This window comes from Lytechinus variegatus, chromosome 18, assembly GCF_018143015.1.
Source record: "Lytechinus variegatus isolate NC3 chromosome 18, Lvar_3.0, whole genome shotgun sequence".
In the NCBI taxonomy this organism is placed as follows: Eukaryota; Metazoa; Echinodermata; class Echinoidea; order Temnopleuroida; family Toxopneustidae; genus Lytechinus; species Lytechinus variegatus.
In genome coordinates this window covers 4,235,933-4,254,978 of record NC_054757.1, presented here as the reverse complement: position 1 = coordinate 4,254,978, position 19,046 = coordinate 4,235,933, and the positions used below count along the sequence as shown (strand labels likewise).

General features: G+C 35.6%; 1 protein-coding gene across 34 annotated transcripts in view; it reads right to left on the bottom strand.

Moving 5' to 3' along the window:
- Positions 1 to 19,046, bottom strand: part of LOC121431651 (phosphoinositide 3-kinase adapter protein 1-like) — a 127,610-nt gene that overhangs the window by 58,002 nt on the left and 50,562 nt on the right. For 24 of the 34 annotated variants that reach the window (XM_041629255.1, XM_041629261.1, XM_041629260.1 and 21 more), the window contains 5 exons: positions 18,559 to 18,585; positions 13,170 to 13,228; positions 10,247 to 10,406; positions 8,110 to 8,370; positions 6,836 to 7,026 (listed from right to left, as the gene is read on the bottom strand). In XM_041629255.1, the coding sequence (XP_041485189.1) occupies positions 6,836 to 7,026; positions 8,110 to 8,370; positions 10,247 to 10,406; positions 13,170 to 13,228; positions 18,559 to 18,585 (698 nt within the window). The remainder of the gene's footprint in view (positions 1 to 6,835; positions 7,027 to 8,109; positions 8,371 to 10,246; positions 10,407 to 13,169; positions 13,229 to 18,558; positions 18,586 to 19,046) is intronic. The other 10 variants (XM_041629257.1, XM_041629268.1, XM_041629274.1 and 7 more) reach the window with 3 other exon arrangements.

The following is a 19,046-nucleotide window of genomic DNA, read 5'->3' as shown; positions in this document are numbered from 1 at the left end:
ACACTGCAATATGGATAGCTTTTAAAATCATCAATCAACTGAAAATAATAAAGTCCTACTACTACTACTACTACTACTACTACTACTACTACTACTACTACTACTACTACTACTACTACTACTACTACTACTACTACTACTACTACTACTACTACTACTACTACTACTACTACTACTACTACTACTACTACTACTACTACTACTACTACTACTACTACTACTACTACTACTACTACTACTACTACTACTACTACTACTACTACTACTACTACTACTACTACTACTACTACTACTACTACTACTACTACTACTACTACTACTACTACTACTACTACTACTACTACTACTACTACTACTACTACTACTACTACTACTACTACTACTACTACTACTACTACTACTACTACTACTACTACTACTACTACTACTACTACTAACTACTACTACTACTACTACTACTACTACTACTACTACTACTACTACTACTACTACTACTACTACTACTACTACTACTACTACTACTACTACTACTACTACTACTACTACTACTACTACTACTACTACCACTTCTACTACTACTACTACTACTACTACTTACTACTACTTTTACTACTACTTACTACTACTTACTACTACTAACTACTAACTACAATAACAATAATTACAATAATGATATCACATAGTAACAACAATCATTACGATAATGCGCCAAATAATTATTTTGTTTGCTATCACCTGACCGACTGCACTTTTATTTTCTAAATTCAATTTTGACCCCCCCACCCCACAAAAAATATACATATATATGTCTACTGATCCTAAATTTCATGTTGTTTTCCTTCTTCACTTGTTTAAATAAGTTTCTAAAACTTAATAACACATGGATTAAAGAATAATAACAATGATTCCAGATTCATCAATTCCATATATATCTGCCTATAGAATGATGCAAAATTTGAGGGGAGTGTTCCTTTGGAAGTAAAGTTTGGCAAACATTTAGTTATTTCTTTTTTTATAAAGGAGGGAAAATAAAGGGGGGGTGGGATAGAAAGAATATGGAGCCCTCTCACAATCCAGGCATTTAATAGAAATGGAGCAAGATTTTCTTTATAAATAATATAAGAAAAGATTCATCTACAGTAATTTGTAAGCCTCCACACAGGCACTGCAAAAGCATGCAAGTATACACAGTACGTCCATGACCATGTTGGTGATAATTCAATTAGCTTCTATTACTCATTTCTGAGCTGGCAAGTTATTCTTTCATTGTATGTTATTCAATGTAAGTGATTAGAGTCTGAGCACTAGACTGAAAGGTTTCTACTATAATCATCGGTGATACGAGTGTGCATAGCTATATAGGATTCAATCAACTTAAATTCTGAAGAGACCAGACAAAAACTGTCGGTATATAAAGTGTAACTAACTATATGCAATATTTTGGCATATATATTTTCAACATGTTTTAATTATAATTCATAAATTGATTTCTACACAATTATCATGCTTTTTTCATTCAATCTGTTTAAACTAAGTGGAAATTTCGGTAATGAAAAAAGTGACATAAGCAATAAAGGGGGGAAATTTCAAGTTTTATATTTATCATCCTTGTAATTTATGGAGAAATATAGGCCCCTTCTCATTACTTAGGTCGATTTCCAAAGTAGAGCTTTAATGATAAATGCCAGTTGTGGTAACGATTTCAAAATGAGTTCGTACAGAATCCAATGAAATTACCACCAAAGTGTCCGTTTGTATAAATAAAAAATATGTGCCAAAGGATTCTGGAAGAAATTGTGCAATTGCTGAGAAATTAGCAAATATTTTCACGATATGATGTACATTTAGTCAGGTCCAGATTTTAAGAAATGTGCTCAGAAAAAGTGCTTTAGGCATTTTGTGTTAATGCTGATTTATCAATTGTTTTAAGGTAATTCAGGGGTGCTGAACCCAAAAATGCTGTTTGCCAAGCTTGATTCCGACGTTTTCATCCTCAAATCGGCAAAAAACAAAATGGCGGCATTTTCAAAGCAGTTTCCCATATTAAAAGATTTTTATGGGTGATTGTATTAAAAAAATTGGGATCTATGCGTTATTTTTGATACCCAGGGTTGCAAACATAATGTGTCCGATTGATTCGTTAGCCATCTATAATTCCAAGATGGCTGCCATGATTCACAGCTGCTGATTTGATAAAGAATATGGCAAAATGTTTGATAATTTGGGGGCAATGCTGGCATATTCACATTGGATATCTTTAACGTGTCCGCCATTTTTTCCTCGCCTGCATAGCAGAAGCAAGACATGGACGTCGCTTTTCCGACGGCGGCGGCGAAGTCAACATCAAATCTTAACCGAGGTTAAGTTTTTGAAATTTCATAACTTTTAGGGTTTAGATGTCTATTTCATGAAACTTAGGCATGTTAGGATTAAACAAAGTCTATTGACACAGGTTATAGTTACAAAACGTTGTCAAGGTTACCGGGAAATCCAACATAGCGTCCACAACGGCAATCGTTGTACTATCAACTCCAAAAATAAAGTAAATCCTCAAAATCAAAATCATCAAAAAGCTTTCAAGGCAAACAATGAATCAGGACATGTTTACAAGATAGTGAGTGTCTCAGAGAATTCAAGATTACCTTCCAAAATGGCGTCTATAATGGACGTTGTAACTTTGAAATGGTCCAAATTTATATAATATCCACCTGGTAGAAATAACTTTGGGGTCTACCGAGAATAAAATAAAACATATAAAAATCATGATTCCAAAGGGAAAAATTACATTGGAAAAATTTCAAGGTTTATCAGTGGTGCAGTTTTGCCCCCCCCCCCAAAAAAAATGATGGCTTAAAAAAATAGTTGCTATTTCTTAAAAATCTGGCTGCAAAGTTCATATACTATCTATCTACAATGTAAGAACATTTTTGTGCCTTCTCATGAGGGTCATATGATATACATCTAGGTGAAGACATTACAGGGAACCGCTGTTGTCCATTTTGTCAAAAAATTGAAGAACACTCCAAAAATTACATTCAAATTGGCTACCATTGTTACAAAAATGACAATACTTCATATCTCATCTAGTGCCAAATTTTGGTGTCTCTGTTTCTAAGACTCATGAAAATATGTTTTACAAGAATTAGTGACATAATTAGGTGGTGGTGCAACAATAAGTAAACATCCAAAAACAAGCTTTAAAAAATAAGGTACACTTTCACCTAAAATTATTCCAAAACATGTCATTTTTGTGCTCAGGACTATCCTATGGTTTCATGATTAGGGGACAGCAGTCATTTTCACGCAATTTTAGAAGTCGCTTTGGACTTTTTACGACGAAAAGGAAACTGACCATCTATTTTATTTGTTCCGATTTATTATTTCAGCCTTCAAACCACAATACATGTAGTGAATATTTTGTTCACCTAATTATGACTATGTTTAGCTGATGGAAGTATTTTAAGACTCACTTTGAAAGCCAACTTTAAATAATAGGCAAAATGGACCGCTTTATACCATTGTAACTAATCCAAAAGTATTATTCAACCCTTGAAACCATAGTGTAGACACCAACATCATATTTCCCAAGTGGATTTTAAATAGATTATGTCAATTTTTGAGTATCAGTAGCCATTTTAGACTCCTTAATTGGAAGCCATCTTGGATTTTTAGACATACAGGACCATTGATTGCCCTTGTAACTTATCCTAATGTATTACTTGACCATTTAAACCAAGGGTTAGACAACATAATCATATACCCCAGGCGGATATTAAGCAAACTATGACAGTTTTTAGTTAACAATAGCCATTTTAGACTCCAATTTTGGAAGCCTTTTTGGATTCTTGGACATGCTGGACCTCTGACTGTCCTTGTAACTTGTCCTTATTTATTACTTGACCCTTTAAACCATGGGTTAAACACCAAAATCATATCCCCGGGCTGATACTAAACAAACTATGTCAGTTTTTCGGTGAGAACGGCCAATATAGACTCCATTTTTGGAAGCCATTATGGATTTTTGGACATAATGGAACCACTAACTGTCCTTGTAACTTGTCCCAATCTAATAATTGACCCTTTAAACCATGCGTTATACTAAAAAATCATATTCTCCAGGCGGTTATTAAACAAACTGTGTCGGTTTGTAATTAACGACAGACATTTTATACTCCATTTTTGCAAACCATCCTGGATTTTTGGACATGGAGGACCATAGACTGTCTTTTTTACTTGTCCCAACGTATTTCTTGACCCATTAAACCATGGGTTAGACACCAACATATGCCCAAGGCAGGTATTAAACAAACTATGTCGGGTTTGGGGGTTTTTAGATAACAACAGCTATTTTAGACTCTAATTTTGAAAGCCATCTTGGATTTTTGGACATAGTGGACTGTTGACTGTCCTTGTAACTTGTCCCGGTTTACTTCTTGACCCTTGAAATCACCAATGAATACAACACAAATAAAAGACACTAACATACGTAAAAGATGAATTATGAATTTTTAGGCCATGGCAGCCATTTTTACGCAATCTTGGATTTTCAGGTACCCTGGAGTGCTTATGTTCACTCTTTCCTTTTTCGCCCTCCACCATTGAATACATGTATGCACCGAAAAGGTGTCTAGGGTAGATAAAGTGCCGGTTATTTTAATTTTCAGTTAATGGCGGCCATCTTAGACGCCATCTTGAAAATAACCACTTTCCCGGATACGGATTTTGGTGAATTTTTAGTATGTTATTTTTGAGATCAAATAGTACCAAAAACCGTTGACAAACATTTTTGTTACAAGTTTTGGGGGTCAGAATAGAGTAAAAATGGGTGTAGAATGGCGGCCATTTTGTTTTTGCCAATTTGAGGATTTTAACATCAAAATCAAGGTTGGCAAACAGCAAATTTGGACTCAGCGCCCTCAAATTATGTTAAAGCACTTCTTAATTCAGCATTAACACGATTTGCCTAAGGCAGTCTACTTTTCTCAAATCTGGACCTGACTAATTGTATATCATACATTCATCATTTCCTTGAAAATTCTGTGTGATTCTATTTGTTTACGAAGGAGACTGAGATTGAGCAAATTTCCTGAAGAGTTATCGTATGGATGGATTTCCATACAGTCAAGATTGGTTGGAGCAATGGTGACTCTTTGTAAGACGGGGCCCTCATATTCAACTGGTAATAATGTACACCAAAGTTGACTTCTGTTTTATCACTATGAATAAAAACATTTATTGCAAAATAATCTGATGGTTTATTAAGGACTATAAAATGTTCAGTTTATGAATGTACACACGTAAGTGCAACATTTATTGGATAGTTAAAGCAACAATTGTGTTATGCCAACTACATGTAAAAAGTACATGCATTATTATCCATTATCATTTCAAAATTATCGGCTCAAATGCTTGAACTTCGCACAAGATGGCTCATAATAAAGGCATGTTGTGATAAGACCGAGCAATGTACACTTATTTTGAAAACATGCAATTTACACACTTTACAGCATATGTTAATTTCAACACATCATTTTTAAACTCTCCTAATTTATCCTTGATAACAGTCCCACTCCTTCCTTTTCCTGTAAGCTGATATGATTAAGTGTTTCCTGCTCACAAGCACATGTGTAAGCAAACATGACTGCGTTTCTTAAAAATAGCTTACCACAGACCAGAACCCAAACATTAATGTTACATGCAAATTTATTCAACATTAATCTCCAATTCCCATTTCTCAATGTCATTGTATCGGTCTAGCAGGAAAAAAATATTCCCCTAAACAAATATCGGGGTGGGTAGCATGTGTGGATATTATATTTCTGATTTCTCATGAAAATTGGCCACAATGTACAGTGTGTAGTATATCATATCTTGTCAAAGATTGTCTTTTTAAGAACTGGCTTTAGGCCATTATTAATTATGCACATTCAACGCAGTAGTGTGACTTCTAAAATATTCTGAAATATGAAATTAACATATATGTATGTAGGATAATATACAGTATTCATAAACTTATTTGAACAATTGTATTTCATGTGTTATATTTTATTTTTGGTCATACAATATTTCTTAATGGTAACTTTTGAAAACCCTAGATTTATGGTGATTGTCAAATTAACACATTTGCTGTAAAATGACAGTTAAAAAAAAGAACAGTTCAGTTAATAGATAATCATAATAGCTTTTCCATTAATGAAAGCACATACTAAGGAAACCTTGGAATCAATTAGCTTTGAGAAAGGCCTCCATGGTAGTTGCAAGTGACAGGATTGGGCGGGAAATACCGGTAGCGGTAATTACCGGTGGTAAATACCGTCCGGGAAATAAGATGGGCGTCCGGTAAATATGTAAAAAACGGGAAATATGATTTATAATTATTTTTTTTCAATAATTTTAGTTGTTTTTAACCTCAACAAATGAAAATAGTGTTCTGAAATCATTAGAATCACAGAACTCATAGTAGAAACACACAAACAGATAAAATCCATACTGCATACATGTACATACCCAACACAAATAGGATCTAAGTCCACACATACGTACACAAACTCAAATTATGTTCTTGGAAATTGAATAATCATACTAAACATAAATAAATATTTCTCCCGGGGTTTAACTTTTTACATGCCATTGTATCTCATTAAAATATGATTTTGTTTTTAAGTGTGAATAAAGCTCAGTATTCTACTGTATGTAAGGAGTTCTAGTGTGTACTTGTATCAGTGTGTACTAGTGGTTGCTGGTTTTGAATTTTGATATTGCTTACAGAAAAAGATCTACTTTGTGAAACAGACGTTACGATCAATTGTTTGTGAAACAGTGCCCCGATCCTTACCTTACGCCCGACGAGGAAGCTCTTCACATTTTCATCCTTGGTCATCTGGTCTGGCGTCTTTCCCTCGTTATTCTTTATCCTCAGCGCTTGGTCGCCTCCAGGCCATTCACAGAGCATAGCGCACACGCTGAGGAGTCCAAACTTGGACGCGAAGTGCAGCGCCGTCGGGAACGTCGTGCCCTGCTTTCCAACTATCAAAGAAAGAAGCAGAACAATATAGTTTGGCATCAGATCAGGGGCCTGTTTCATGAAGACTTACAACTACCCACCATGGAATCCTTGATTGTGATTGGCTGCTGAGCCCTGTTACCATGGTAACTCTTCATGAAACAGGCCCCTGGAATGGTACATGTCTGTATATTATAGGTGTCAGGGTAAAGTGATGCAAGAAGGAAGAGATCACAGAGGGAAAAGGTGAAAATTTTAATATTTTCTGAACAGAAGCTATTTTTCATACTTTTGTTTGTGCCAAAATGGACTTTGAATTATAAACCCAATAGCATGTGTGGAATCAACGTTTTTTTCCGACATATATCAATGAGATATGATTATTCAAGAGTGGGGCCAGCATTTAACACCACCAATCGATAGACGGTCCCATGACATTTACTCTGGCGACAATTACTCCCCTGTAAATTCCACCCAGTAATGGAATGACCAACTTCAACCCTAAGATTATACCTTATCTTAAAGTAAACCTAACATAAAACCCCATTACAACCCTAAACCTTACCCTATATCTTAGAAAAAAATAAACCCTGGACCGATTGTCGCCAGATCAAATGTCATGTCACCCAGTAGACATGCCCAGGACTCGAATTTTGAACCTCTGCATCAATCTTTAACTCCCCCCCACGTAGCTTGGATTACAGGTGCCCAAGTAGCAAATTTATGGGGGCCATTTTTCAACTTAAAATAGCTGGTCTGGACATTTAAAGGGAAAATTGCCCTTTGAAACCACCTACATGTACCTTGTTGCATGAATTTAACTTACAAACAAGTCATCTTCACATTTTGCCCTTGAATAATGTTTCTAACAAAAAAATTACATTCCACCTTTTGGTTGCGCAACCATTTTTTTACCATTATTGTTGTAAATTTTGAAAATGATCGTAATGATCGCAAAGAGTCCAATGACAAATTAAAAAAAAAACTTTTACATGCAATACTGTGAATTCCACATGCTTCCCAACGTTCTTGATTTTTCCAAAATTTTTTATTTTATGTATCATGAGAATCTGGGGACCCCAATCTGTTGCCAATTTGCAACTTACCGCTCGTCTCTTTCACCGGCAAGAGATGGCTGAATCCCCTCTCAGGCATGTACTTTTTGCACTGTTCGTGGAGCTCATTGTCCAGTTGGTTGCTGTCGGCTGGCGAGATCCCGAGGACGTCGCAGAGGTAATTGAGGGGGTTTACAGCCTTGCTGATGATGTCCGAGAGGACGGCCGAAGGACTGAGGAATCCCAATTTGAAGGTTGCCATGCTTGTACCGTTGTGGGTCAGCGTGCATTTGTACATGCCTCCGGGTAGATCTATGTGTATGTGTGTATGTAAGAAGAGGTTCAACAGATGAGATTTTAAATTTCCTCTTGCACCATCCACTCCTCCTCTTCCTATTCTCCTTCTCATCTTCTTTTTTCTCCTTGTTTTTCCTCTCCTTCCCATCATCTTTCTTCTCCTTCACCTCCATTCTCCTCATATTCCTCTTCATACTTCACATCCTCCTCCTTCTCCCGCCCTTCCTCTCCCTCTTCTCCCGCCCTTCCTCTCCCTCTTCTCCTGCCCTTCCTCTCCCTCTTCTCCTGCCCTTCCTCTCCCTCTTCTCCTGCCCTTCCTCTCCCTCTTCTCCTGCCCTTCCTCTCCCTCTTCTCCTGCCCTTCCTCTCCCTCTTCTCCTGCCCTTCCTCTCCCTCTTCTCCTGCCCTTCCTCTCCCTCTTCTCCCGCCCTTCCTCTTCTCCTGCCCTTCCTCTCCCTCTTCTCCTGCCCTTCCTCTTCCTCTTCTCCTGCCCTTCCTCTCCCTCTTCTCCCGCCCTCCCTCTTCCTCTTCTCCCGCCCTTCCTCTTCCTCTTCTCCTGCCCTTCCTCTCCCTCTTCTCCTGCCCTTCCTCTCCCTCTTCTCCTGCCCTTCCTCTCCCTCTTCTCCCGCCCTCCCTCTTCCTCTTCTCCTGCCCTTCCTCTTCCTCTTCTCCTGCCCTTCCTCTCCCACTTCTCCTGCCCTTCCTCTCCCTCTTCTCCTGCCCTCCCTCTCCCTTTTTTCCACCTCCTCTCCCACTTCCTCTTTCTAGAATTTTTTTTCTTCCTCTTCTCCCTCCTGCTTCATTTCCTGTCCCTTCCTCTCCCTCCTCTTCCATTTCCTCTTCTACCTCCTCCTCCTACTTCCTATTTCTTCATTTTTTTTCCTCCACCATTATCCTCTTACTTCTCCTTCTCTAGCATCTCCTCGCCACTTCTTTCCTTTCCTCCTTCCTCTTTCCCTCCTCTTTCTTCATCTCCCTCCTCCTCTAACATCTCCTCTCCACTTCTTCCCTCTCCTCCTACTCCCTCTTTCCCTCCTCTTCTCAACTGTTTCTTCTTCATCATCTCTTTCATCCTCCACTTCCTATTAATTCTCTTCCTCCCCGTCTTACATCTCCTCTCAACTTCTTCCTTCTCTCCCTACTTCCTCTTTCTTCACCCTTTTTTCTTCTTCATCATCTCCCTCCTCCCCCTCCTCTTCATCTCACTTCTCCCCTCCTCCTATAAATCCCCCTTCTTCTTCCTTCTCTTCTTCTTCCTCCTCTTAATCCTACTCTCGCCCCCCCCCCATTCTCCATCTCTTCCCCCCCCTAATTCTCATCATCGTTCCCTTCCTGTTCTGTAGTCCACAAAGTTAAAGGGAAAAGACAGCAGTTGCAGCAAACAATTGTTTCATGAGAAAGTCTTTTAAATCAAGGTTAATTGTCAAAATATTATCATACATCTAGATCTGGTACATTGATGTAAACTTTTCTTTTTCAAATCATAAAATCTTAGCTCAAAGTCAATAATTCTGATGATCACTAACACAAAAAATCCTATGTGGGACAGTATATGAAAATTTGCTTCAAAAAAATACCAGACATTTGATGGAATATGAAAATTTGCTTCGAAAAAATACCAAACATTTGATGGCATTCTGTGCTTATTTTGCTAATTTCTCAGCAATTACACAATTTTTTCACAGCTATTTGGCACATAACTTTTTTATTCATACATACATGCAAACACTTTGGTGGTAACTTCATTGGATTCTGTTCGAACTCATTTGAGATTGTTACCACAACTGGTATTTAGCTTTAAAACACTGCATAACCCAAGAGATGCATGTGCCAATGCAAAGAGATTATTTGAATAAAGATTTAACAAAATTAATAACAACCATCACACTAACCTTTCGGGGACTCAAATCTGAGTGTATGGGGATTGATGTACGTGGCTACAACATCGGCTGATTTCTTATCAAACCCAATATGGATTTTATACGACCCATCAAAGTTCTGCACCAACGTCTTGCTATTGGCGAGGAATACTACAACCACCTTTTCTGCTACCTGTCAAAGAAACCAAAAATAAATCCATGAAATTTTATGTTCTGTTACCAGAATAGACCCTTACCATGGAGAAAATAAAACAACACAAAACATCAAAGTTGGAATGAAAATGGCGAAAATTCTATATTGCAATTTTTAAAATTTATTTCCAAGACATGGAAAAATTTTAATGCAAGGACTACTGGATCTTGCACAAAATGTGCTTGCTCCGTTGAAAATGTGTACTGTCTCAAAAAAAATGCAATGACTGTTCACATTAATATGCAAATCAGCAATAAGCGAACTGTCATAAATGCCTGCACTGACTACACACATATAACAGTGACACAACAGTTTGATTTTAAGTGAAGTCGGCCATGTTGTATTTCCTATGCCTTTGTAGTACAGAGGAATCTAGGCCGCTCAAACTAAAGCATGCAGCTTGATCACTTGCGACATCTCCCCTAATTCTTGATTTCGAGTACAGACAACGATACAGAATTTATGCAGAGAATTAAATTGCAGTTAAAGGGAAAGTTCACCCTGAACAAAAAGTTTGTTGTAAAAATAGCAGTAAAAATAATGACAAATACTGGTGAAGGAATGAGGAAGATTAAGAAAGTTTGTAGAATTTTAAGTTTTGGATTGTGACATGCCTCATGATATGTAAAATTAAATGCATGTATTTTGATTTTTTTATAGTGTGTGATGACTTATTTTGGATTTCTTTTTAGGAACAGGGGGCCATTTCATAAAGATGTTCGTAAGTTAAGAGCGACTTTAAGAACGACTGGTGAACCTTTCTTATGCGCTTAACCATCGCCAATGAATATACCATTTTCCACAAGAAAGGATCACCAGTCGTTCTTAAAGTCGCTTATAACTTACGAACAGCTTTATGAAACACCCACCAGGTGTGAAATGATTTGTATATTGATATACTGAAGGTGCAGTAAAAACTATTTCCAATTTTCTGAGAAAATTACATTTCATTGAGTTTTTTTGCCATTCAGTATATAGGTAAGCTGCTCGCATGTGGCGTGACAAATCAAACAATTAAAATACTGATAACTTTTTATTCTTTGATGGATTTTTCTCATCCTTCGGCAATATTTTTCATTATTTTTTTTGCTATTTTTACAATAATTTTTTTTTCAGGATGAACTTCCCCTTTAATAATACAGCCTGGTGAATGAGCACGGTATACAAAATTTTAACAAAAAGTTATACATTTTGAATTCCCATAATTTCAGCACAGACTACCACGGTCTTAGTTAAAGCAGAATTCATAATACGGACCAATATGTGCAAAATTGTATAAAAGAGATTATACAACTCCCAAGAGTGTTCTGTAATCTGATCGGTCCAAATTGGATCATATTCACCGAATTGCACTAAATATTGCATCCAAAATGCGCTATCCTGCACTCTGACATCATACCAAATGTACTATCCTGCCCACTGACGTCAGAGTGCAGGATAGTGCGAGTTCTGGCATTATCTAGAATTATCTAGAACATGGGTCTCAAACTACGACCCGCGGGCCGCGGAGCTTCTCAATCCGGCCCGCGAGACTCTGCTGGGTTTTTTTAATCACTTTTAAGTCACAATATGAAACATAGATCAATATGATTACATTGAAGTGTATCCATGTAGATGTAACCGTAATAAAAGTCAAATAAATTTGACTTTTATACAAAGTTTAGTGGAGTCTTTTCTGTCTGTTCGATCTACCGTTCTTATTAGATGACCAGCGCTGTTCTCACCATGTTTGGATCTACGTACGGGTGCGAAAGTGCATTTTTCACAATGAACATTTTAAAGAACTAACTCATACCGGAGTACCTTAGGGGCCGCAAAATGGTTTTCAAAGTGTGGGCGGGGGCGCAAAACAATCACAATCATATGGTCATTTTTACGTTTTTGTACATGGTTTTGGAAAAAAGTGGGGGCAAAAGCCCCCCCCCCGTTTCCGCAGCCCCTATAACCTTTGCACCAGTGCCTTCGTCTGGCAATTACACCTTTTGTACCAAGGCTCAAGCAACTTGTTGCTGACAGACACTTTCCCCATATTGAAAGTGACTAGGAGACTGACATCCTAATTGTTTAGAGTCTACAAGAGACATGCTCTATTATTCATTCTACTAATCTACTTTGACTACAAAAAATATTGATACTCCAAGACATTATCTGTGTCCCCAATACCAGGTATGTATAGGTACAATCTAGTTTCCTTTTAACAAGTTTTAAAAAACTACAGTTTTGTTATCATTAATATTGACTCTCGCTGTATTTTGAAATCTTTTCTAATTTTGCCTACATTCCACATGACACTGTTATAAATTTGTTGTATTAAATGATCCCAAAATAAGGGCCAGATTGCACAAGAGAGCATCTATAGGACCCCGACCACAAGGGTCTTTGCGATTCTCGCACATTTTTTTTCTAAGTATCCACTTCACCCTGGCCCTTTCAGGTTTACTTGGAGTCTCATCTGGCCATTCAAAGAAAAAGTTTGAGAACCCCTGATCTAGAATTTAGATCAAATATAGCATTCGGGGCAACTCAGTAACATTGGTGGGGGGGGGGAACAAACAATACATGCATTCTTGTGCATAGAGGACATAAATAATGAACTCTGTGCTCGACTTGCAAAAAATTGATATACCGCATTCGGTCCTGTGGACCTCTGTGCGGTATATCCATTGGCTCTTTTCGCACATCGTTCATTATTTGGCCCTGCATGCACGCGCTTACATGCGTTATTTATACAATAGTTCTTACCCCTACTCTGACTTTATCAGGTACAGGAAAGCATTGTGAACCTCTTGTTGGTAATGTTCCTGTCATAGATTAAAAGAAAAGATAAAAAGAGGGAAACCATAAAAAAACAACTTAAAATGGTGTTTGGTGGATTGTGAATGCTACTTTTGTGACTTTAAATAGATGTGCATGAGGGTCTATTTCTAATTGCAAACTTGTCTACTATCATTGGGTCTACGATCAGTTCGTCCACTCACCACATGGTCTACTTTCATTTGGTCTAATGTCATTCCGTCTGATAACCAGTTGGTCCAAAGGCCATTTAGTCCATATACCACTTGGTCTCATTGGACTACCGGTAAGTGTTAAATTGTGCAAAATGAATGAAAATAAAATGGATATTAGACCAACTGAGACGAAATGGTCATAGACGAAATGGTCATAGACGAAATGGTGATTAGACGAAGTGATGATTGGACCAAATGGCTGTTAGACCAAATGTTGATGGATGGAATGGCATTAGACTAAATGAAAGTAGACCATATGGTGAGTGGACGAGTTGGCAGTAGACTAATTGGCAATTTACCGTGCATGAGTAGGTAATGAACATGAGAGAGTGAGAGAGCAAAAGAAAGAGAAAGGGAGAAAGACAGAAAGAAAGATGGACAGGGACAGAAAGAAATGGGGAGGGACATAAAAACTAGAACATCAATGATGTGGAGCTCATCCGGCATCTCGTAAGAAAATTTAACACAATTTTAATTTCAGCCCAGTTGACACTGTAGTGAATTATATGGGTGACATAAATTGAGGAAATAGAATTGAAATTGATGAAGAAATGACATAGAAGCATTGTTTGTGATCTATAAATTTCATGATATGAATCAAGTATTAATAATTATCTAGTCAAAGTTTCTTGACTCTGTGTAGAATCTTGGTGAACCTATTAAATGTAGCTCTCAGATGGAACAAAAAACCAAATTCAATCAACAAATAAGTAATTTTTGTGAGTTTTGAAAACATATGAATAAATTGGCATATTTAGTGAGTTTCAAAATTCTATGTTGAAATTTTGTATCACCAAAAAAGTGGAGGGGGGGGGGGGGGAGAAAGAGCAAGGGGGGGGTAAGAGGGAAGGGTAAGGAGAGATGGAGACAGAGCGGAGATGTAAACAAAAGTGAAAAGAGAATATGGTAATTTTTAGTAAAATAGGCTTCTAAATGATACTCTAGATAATATTATTAAAATAACCTAGATGGATAAAATGTAGGATGGAAATTTATTTGTTTTTCAAAGTATAAAATCAAAAAGCTCAGTAAAGCAGAAATATTCTATATTTCATATTGATTTATAGTGAAAAATATATTTTCATGATAGTCAGTTGAAAGTCAGGAGGAAATGATTGCCATATGATTTTAGAAATAATATAACAACTGTATGCAACCTTGAAATATAAATATAAGTTTAAATAATTTTTCTTATGATACTAAAAATATACTTCTGATGTAGAAGCAAAAGCATAAGACATAAACAAGTTTTAAGCATGATGTAATGAGTCACTTATCAAAAGGGGAAAATTAACATGAATATTTTTTCTAATTTTGCATAAAAAAATTATGTACATGTAAAATTATGAACCTATATCATGAATAATATTCTTTTACATGTATGTTTAATGTCAACAAAAAAGATGCAGTGATGAAATTGAAATCTCTGGATTCAATAGTATACACCTCTTGTCTTTATATTACTAGGCATATACTTCAGCTAATACTTCTTAATATGATAGACTAATCTAATGTATTATAGCTAGTTTAGCTAATAACACCTTTAGTGTTCAATTCAGTACAGAATATTTTTATTACCAAAAATACTTACCGCAAGCGTGTAAAATAAAGAATGATATTTTTGAAAGAGAGCGAAAGATAGTGAAAATAAAGAGTGGAGAAAAAAATGACAAAATCAGTGGAATGCGTGTGCATGTGCAAAGGGTAACATCTTAAAATATAATTGGTAATTGCAACATATTATTTAATAAAAAAATCTTTTAAAAATAATGAACAATTAAAGAGGTTATAAGGCTACATGATGAAACAAGCGACTTGAAAATGCAAATATCTACATTCAAAAGTAAATCAAAATCCAAGTCTATTGAGAATTTTCCAAATTCAATGAATTCTAAATCCCCTTACCCATGATCTCATATTCTCCATCAGAAAAACCATCCAATATCATTCTGAAATCCATAATGGCTTTACGGTAAAAGCAAAGCATGTAATTGCAGTGATTTTGTTTGATTCAAACAAAAAGAACAAGTGTTGATCCAAGCAAGGTAAGATGTGCAACCGTAACGACCATTGATTAAAACACAAATGACCAATAACAGACTTACACACTTTGTATTCGTGTAATACCAAATATAAGGTATTGAAACGGTGCAATAATGAGATGATTTAGTTTCATTTTGAATGAGTATGACTGATTAATTATGAGCATTAATGTCAACACAAAAAGGAAAGGCTTCAACTCAAGATGGCACAAGTACTACATAAGAGCACTTTGGATAATGGTTATGAGAGAAAGTGCAGCTTATAAAAAAACAAAACAAAAAATGATTTATGAACTGTTTTAGTTCTGCTGCAGTCAGGAAGTTCATTAAAGTAAACTTGTAAACCGGGAACAATCACTCTCACAAATTGCTTATATATTCTGTTCAAGAATAAGAGAAAAAAAGTCTGGAATTAATGCATTGGAAATTCTTCACAATAATTTCTGTGTGTATATATATATATGTTGAAGGTAACAGACAGTAGTTGTAGCAAACAATCATTTTATGAGAAAGTCTTTAAATCAAGGTTAATTGCCACCACATTATCATAGATCTAGATCCAGTACATTGAAATGAACTTATCTTTGTGAAATCTTGAAATTTCAGCTGAAAACCGATAATTTTGATGATCACTAACATAGGAAAGCATATGTGGGACAGTCTATCAATATTGCTCCAAAAATACCTAACATAAATGGAATTCCATGCTTATTTTGCTCATTTTTCAGCAATAACACATTTTTTTCCAGAGCCACTTGGCACATATTTTTTTATTCATACAAACAAACACTTAGGCGGTAATTTTATTGGATTCTGTTCAAACTCATTCTGAGATTGTTACCAAAACTGGTATTTATCTTTAAAGGGGAAGTTCACCCTGACAAAAAGTTTATTGTAAAAATAGCAGAAAAAAATAATAAAAAATATTGCCGAAGGTTTGAGAAAAATTCATCAAATAATTAAAAAGTTATTAGAATTTCAATTATTTGATTTGTGACGTCATATGCGAGCAGCGTTCCTACATAGCGAATGGTAAAAAATCAATGAAATGTCATTTTCTCAGAAAATTTAAAATGGTTTTCGCTGTACCTTTTGTATATCAATAGACCAATCATTTCACACCCGATCATGAAAAGAAAACAAAATTAAGTCATCAGGAACCATACAAAATTTGAAATTCATGCATTTTATATTACATAACACATGGGGCAGCTGCTCGTTTATGACGTCACAAATCTAAAACTTTGAACTCTAATAACTTTCTTACTCTTTAACAGATTTTCCTCAAACCTTCACCAATATTTTTTACTATTTTTTCTGCTATTTTTACAACAAAGTTTTCTTCAGGGTGAACTTCCCCTTTAAAAATGTGTAGTTCCATGGTTATAAGGATGCTGACATATGATATGAAACTTCATGGGTTCGATAAAATAACAATAAATAATTCCATATTACAACACTATAAATCTTTTCAAGACCCTCTGAAGAATCTGTAAGGCTACAAGGATTTCAATGTTCACATAATCTTAATTCATGATAAACTTCTACATTTCCCAAGAATAAGATACACAAAATTACAGGGCCGATATTCAATTGCAAGTATTGACTGACTAAAAGAATTACTGAGTATTTTACTTGGCTAAGCAAAATGTTTATATTTGTATTCAATTTACTTCTAAGTATTTTACTTTATCAAGCCAAATACTTACGAATAAACCATTGTGATGTCATTAAGCCCAAGCAAAATAATGCGCAGTATGTATCCATCTGTGCGCAGCATGCTTGACTTCGCCAGGCGACTGACTTAGATTGAAGCAAAATACTCAGCCAAAACACACAATTGAATACAAAAAAGGAAAATCATTTTGCTTAAGCAAAAAATACTGAGTAAAATAATTGAAATTCTGGCTTAATTATTGTACTGGTACTTGAGAGACAAGCAAAAAAAAACACAAAAAACAAACTTCAACTTTATTCAAGGGGGGGGGGGTCGTTACAAAAAAAATAAAGGGGGGTTTGAACACATGTAACCACCCCCCTTCGTATGCTACTGACCTTCATCTCGTCAGGTTCTCTCTTATTTTGGTGCTATACAGAATACATACTTGATTTATGACATTTATGACTTATAGAAAGTAATTGAAATAAAATTGTAATTGACAAAAGTAATTGGTAATCTTAATTGAAAGAATGTAATTTAACTGAAAAGTAATTGTGATTGAACATTTCGTTAATTACATAATTTTACTTTCAATTGTAATTGAAATGAAGACTACCTTTAACCCTTATACTGGGGGGGGGGGGGTAATTTGACTCCCCTCAACAAATTTCATCTCTACACCGTTGCGGAAATTTTTTTTTATTGCGCTGCTCACTGACTTTTTCCTTTCAAGTCTTGCGCATCTTTTGAGACCAAAATTGCGACGCCCGGGGACGCGGTTCTGAAATTAAGCAACATTTTGTAAGTGCATGTCAGACCTGAAATTGCTCAAAAACGTGATTCTGTGTACAAAGTCAATGCAAATTGTGTTTTTCAACCAAAACTCAGAGATGTATGATTATTTTTACTTTTGTTGGTTTAAATAAATTTATTTCATGCTATTTATGATTGTACAAGCGTCCCCAACAAATTTCATTGAAAAAACAAAGAAATAAATAAGAATTTTAAAAAACAATAAAATACATAAGAAATTAATAATATTTTTTGTAGATATTTGTTAGAAATGTAATAACTGATACTCCAACCCAAAATTAGCATTCTGCTAGCTATATAAATTGAGTTAAAGGCAAAAACATACACACAAAAAAAAATTTAGGGCAAATTTCATACGCTTATTTGCATAATTAATCAAAAATATAAAGAATTGATTTTTTAAAAATTTTACCATACAGTCTTGAAGTTTACATCCGGCTCTACATACATGCAAATTTTCATGGCGATCGCGCGATCAGTGGCTGAGACCTGGGGGGGGTTCAAATTGACCCCCCCCAGTATATACTGGTCTGAAATAGCCCAGTTAAGATAGGGTTAAAGGGATTATTGTTGAATATTCTTGCATAATTAGGGTACTCTGGGCTTACCAATTTCAGTGAAGTCATAGGTGTTGTCTGAACCAGGGTGATTGATATGGTGCAGTTAATTAAACAAAAGTAAAAAGAAAAGAAAACAAAATAAAATCATAAGCATGCAGTTAGTAAAATAAATATGATTAATAGAATGATTATAAAGGAATTGCATAAATTATACAACATAAATGTATATCAAAAACATACGAAAAGAAATTTCAATTTTTTTTATTGAAGGTCAAGTCCACCCCAACAAAAAGTTTTGTGTTGAATGAATAAAAATCATACAAGCACAGCACTCTAGCTTTGTTTTTTTGTAATTTGAAGAAAAAGAGGGACTCCAATAATATCTTTAACTTTAGAGTAATGGTTTCACATTTTCCCATGAAGAATAAAATCCATGGTTTAAATTATTGGAGAAAGAAATGAAATGTTTGAAATCTCATGATGATAAAATGTGCAAATAAGTAATGCAGAAAAATTCACAACGTTCTTTTCATCGG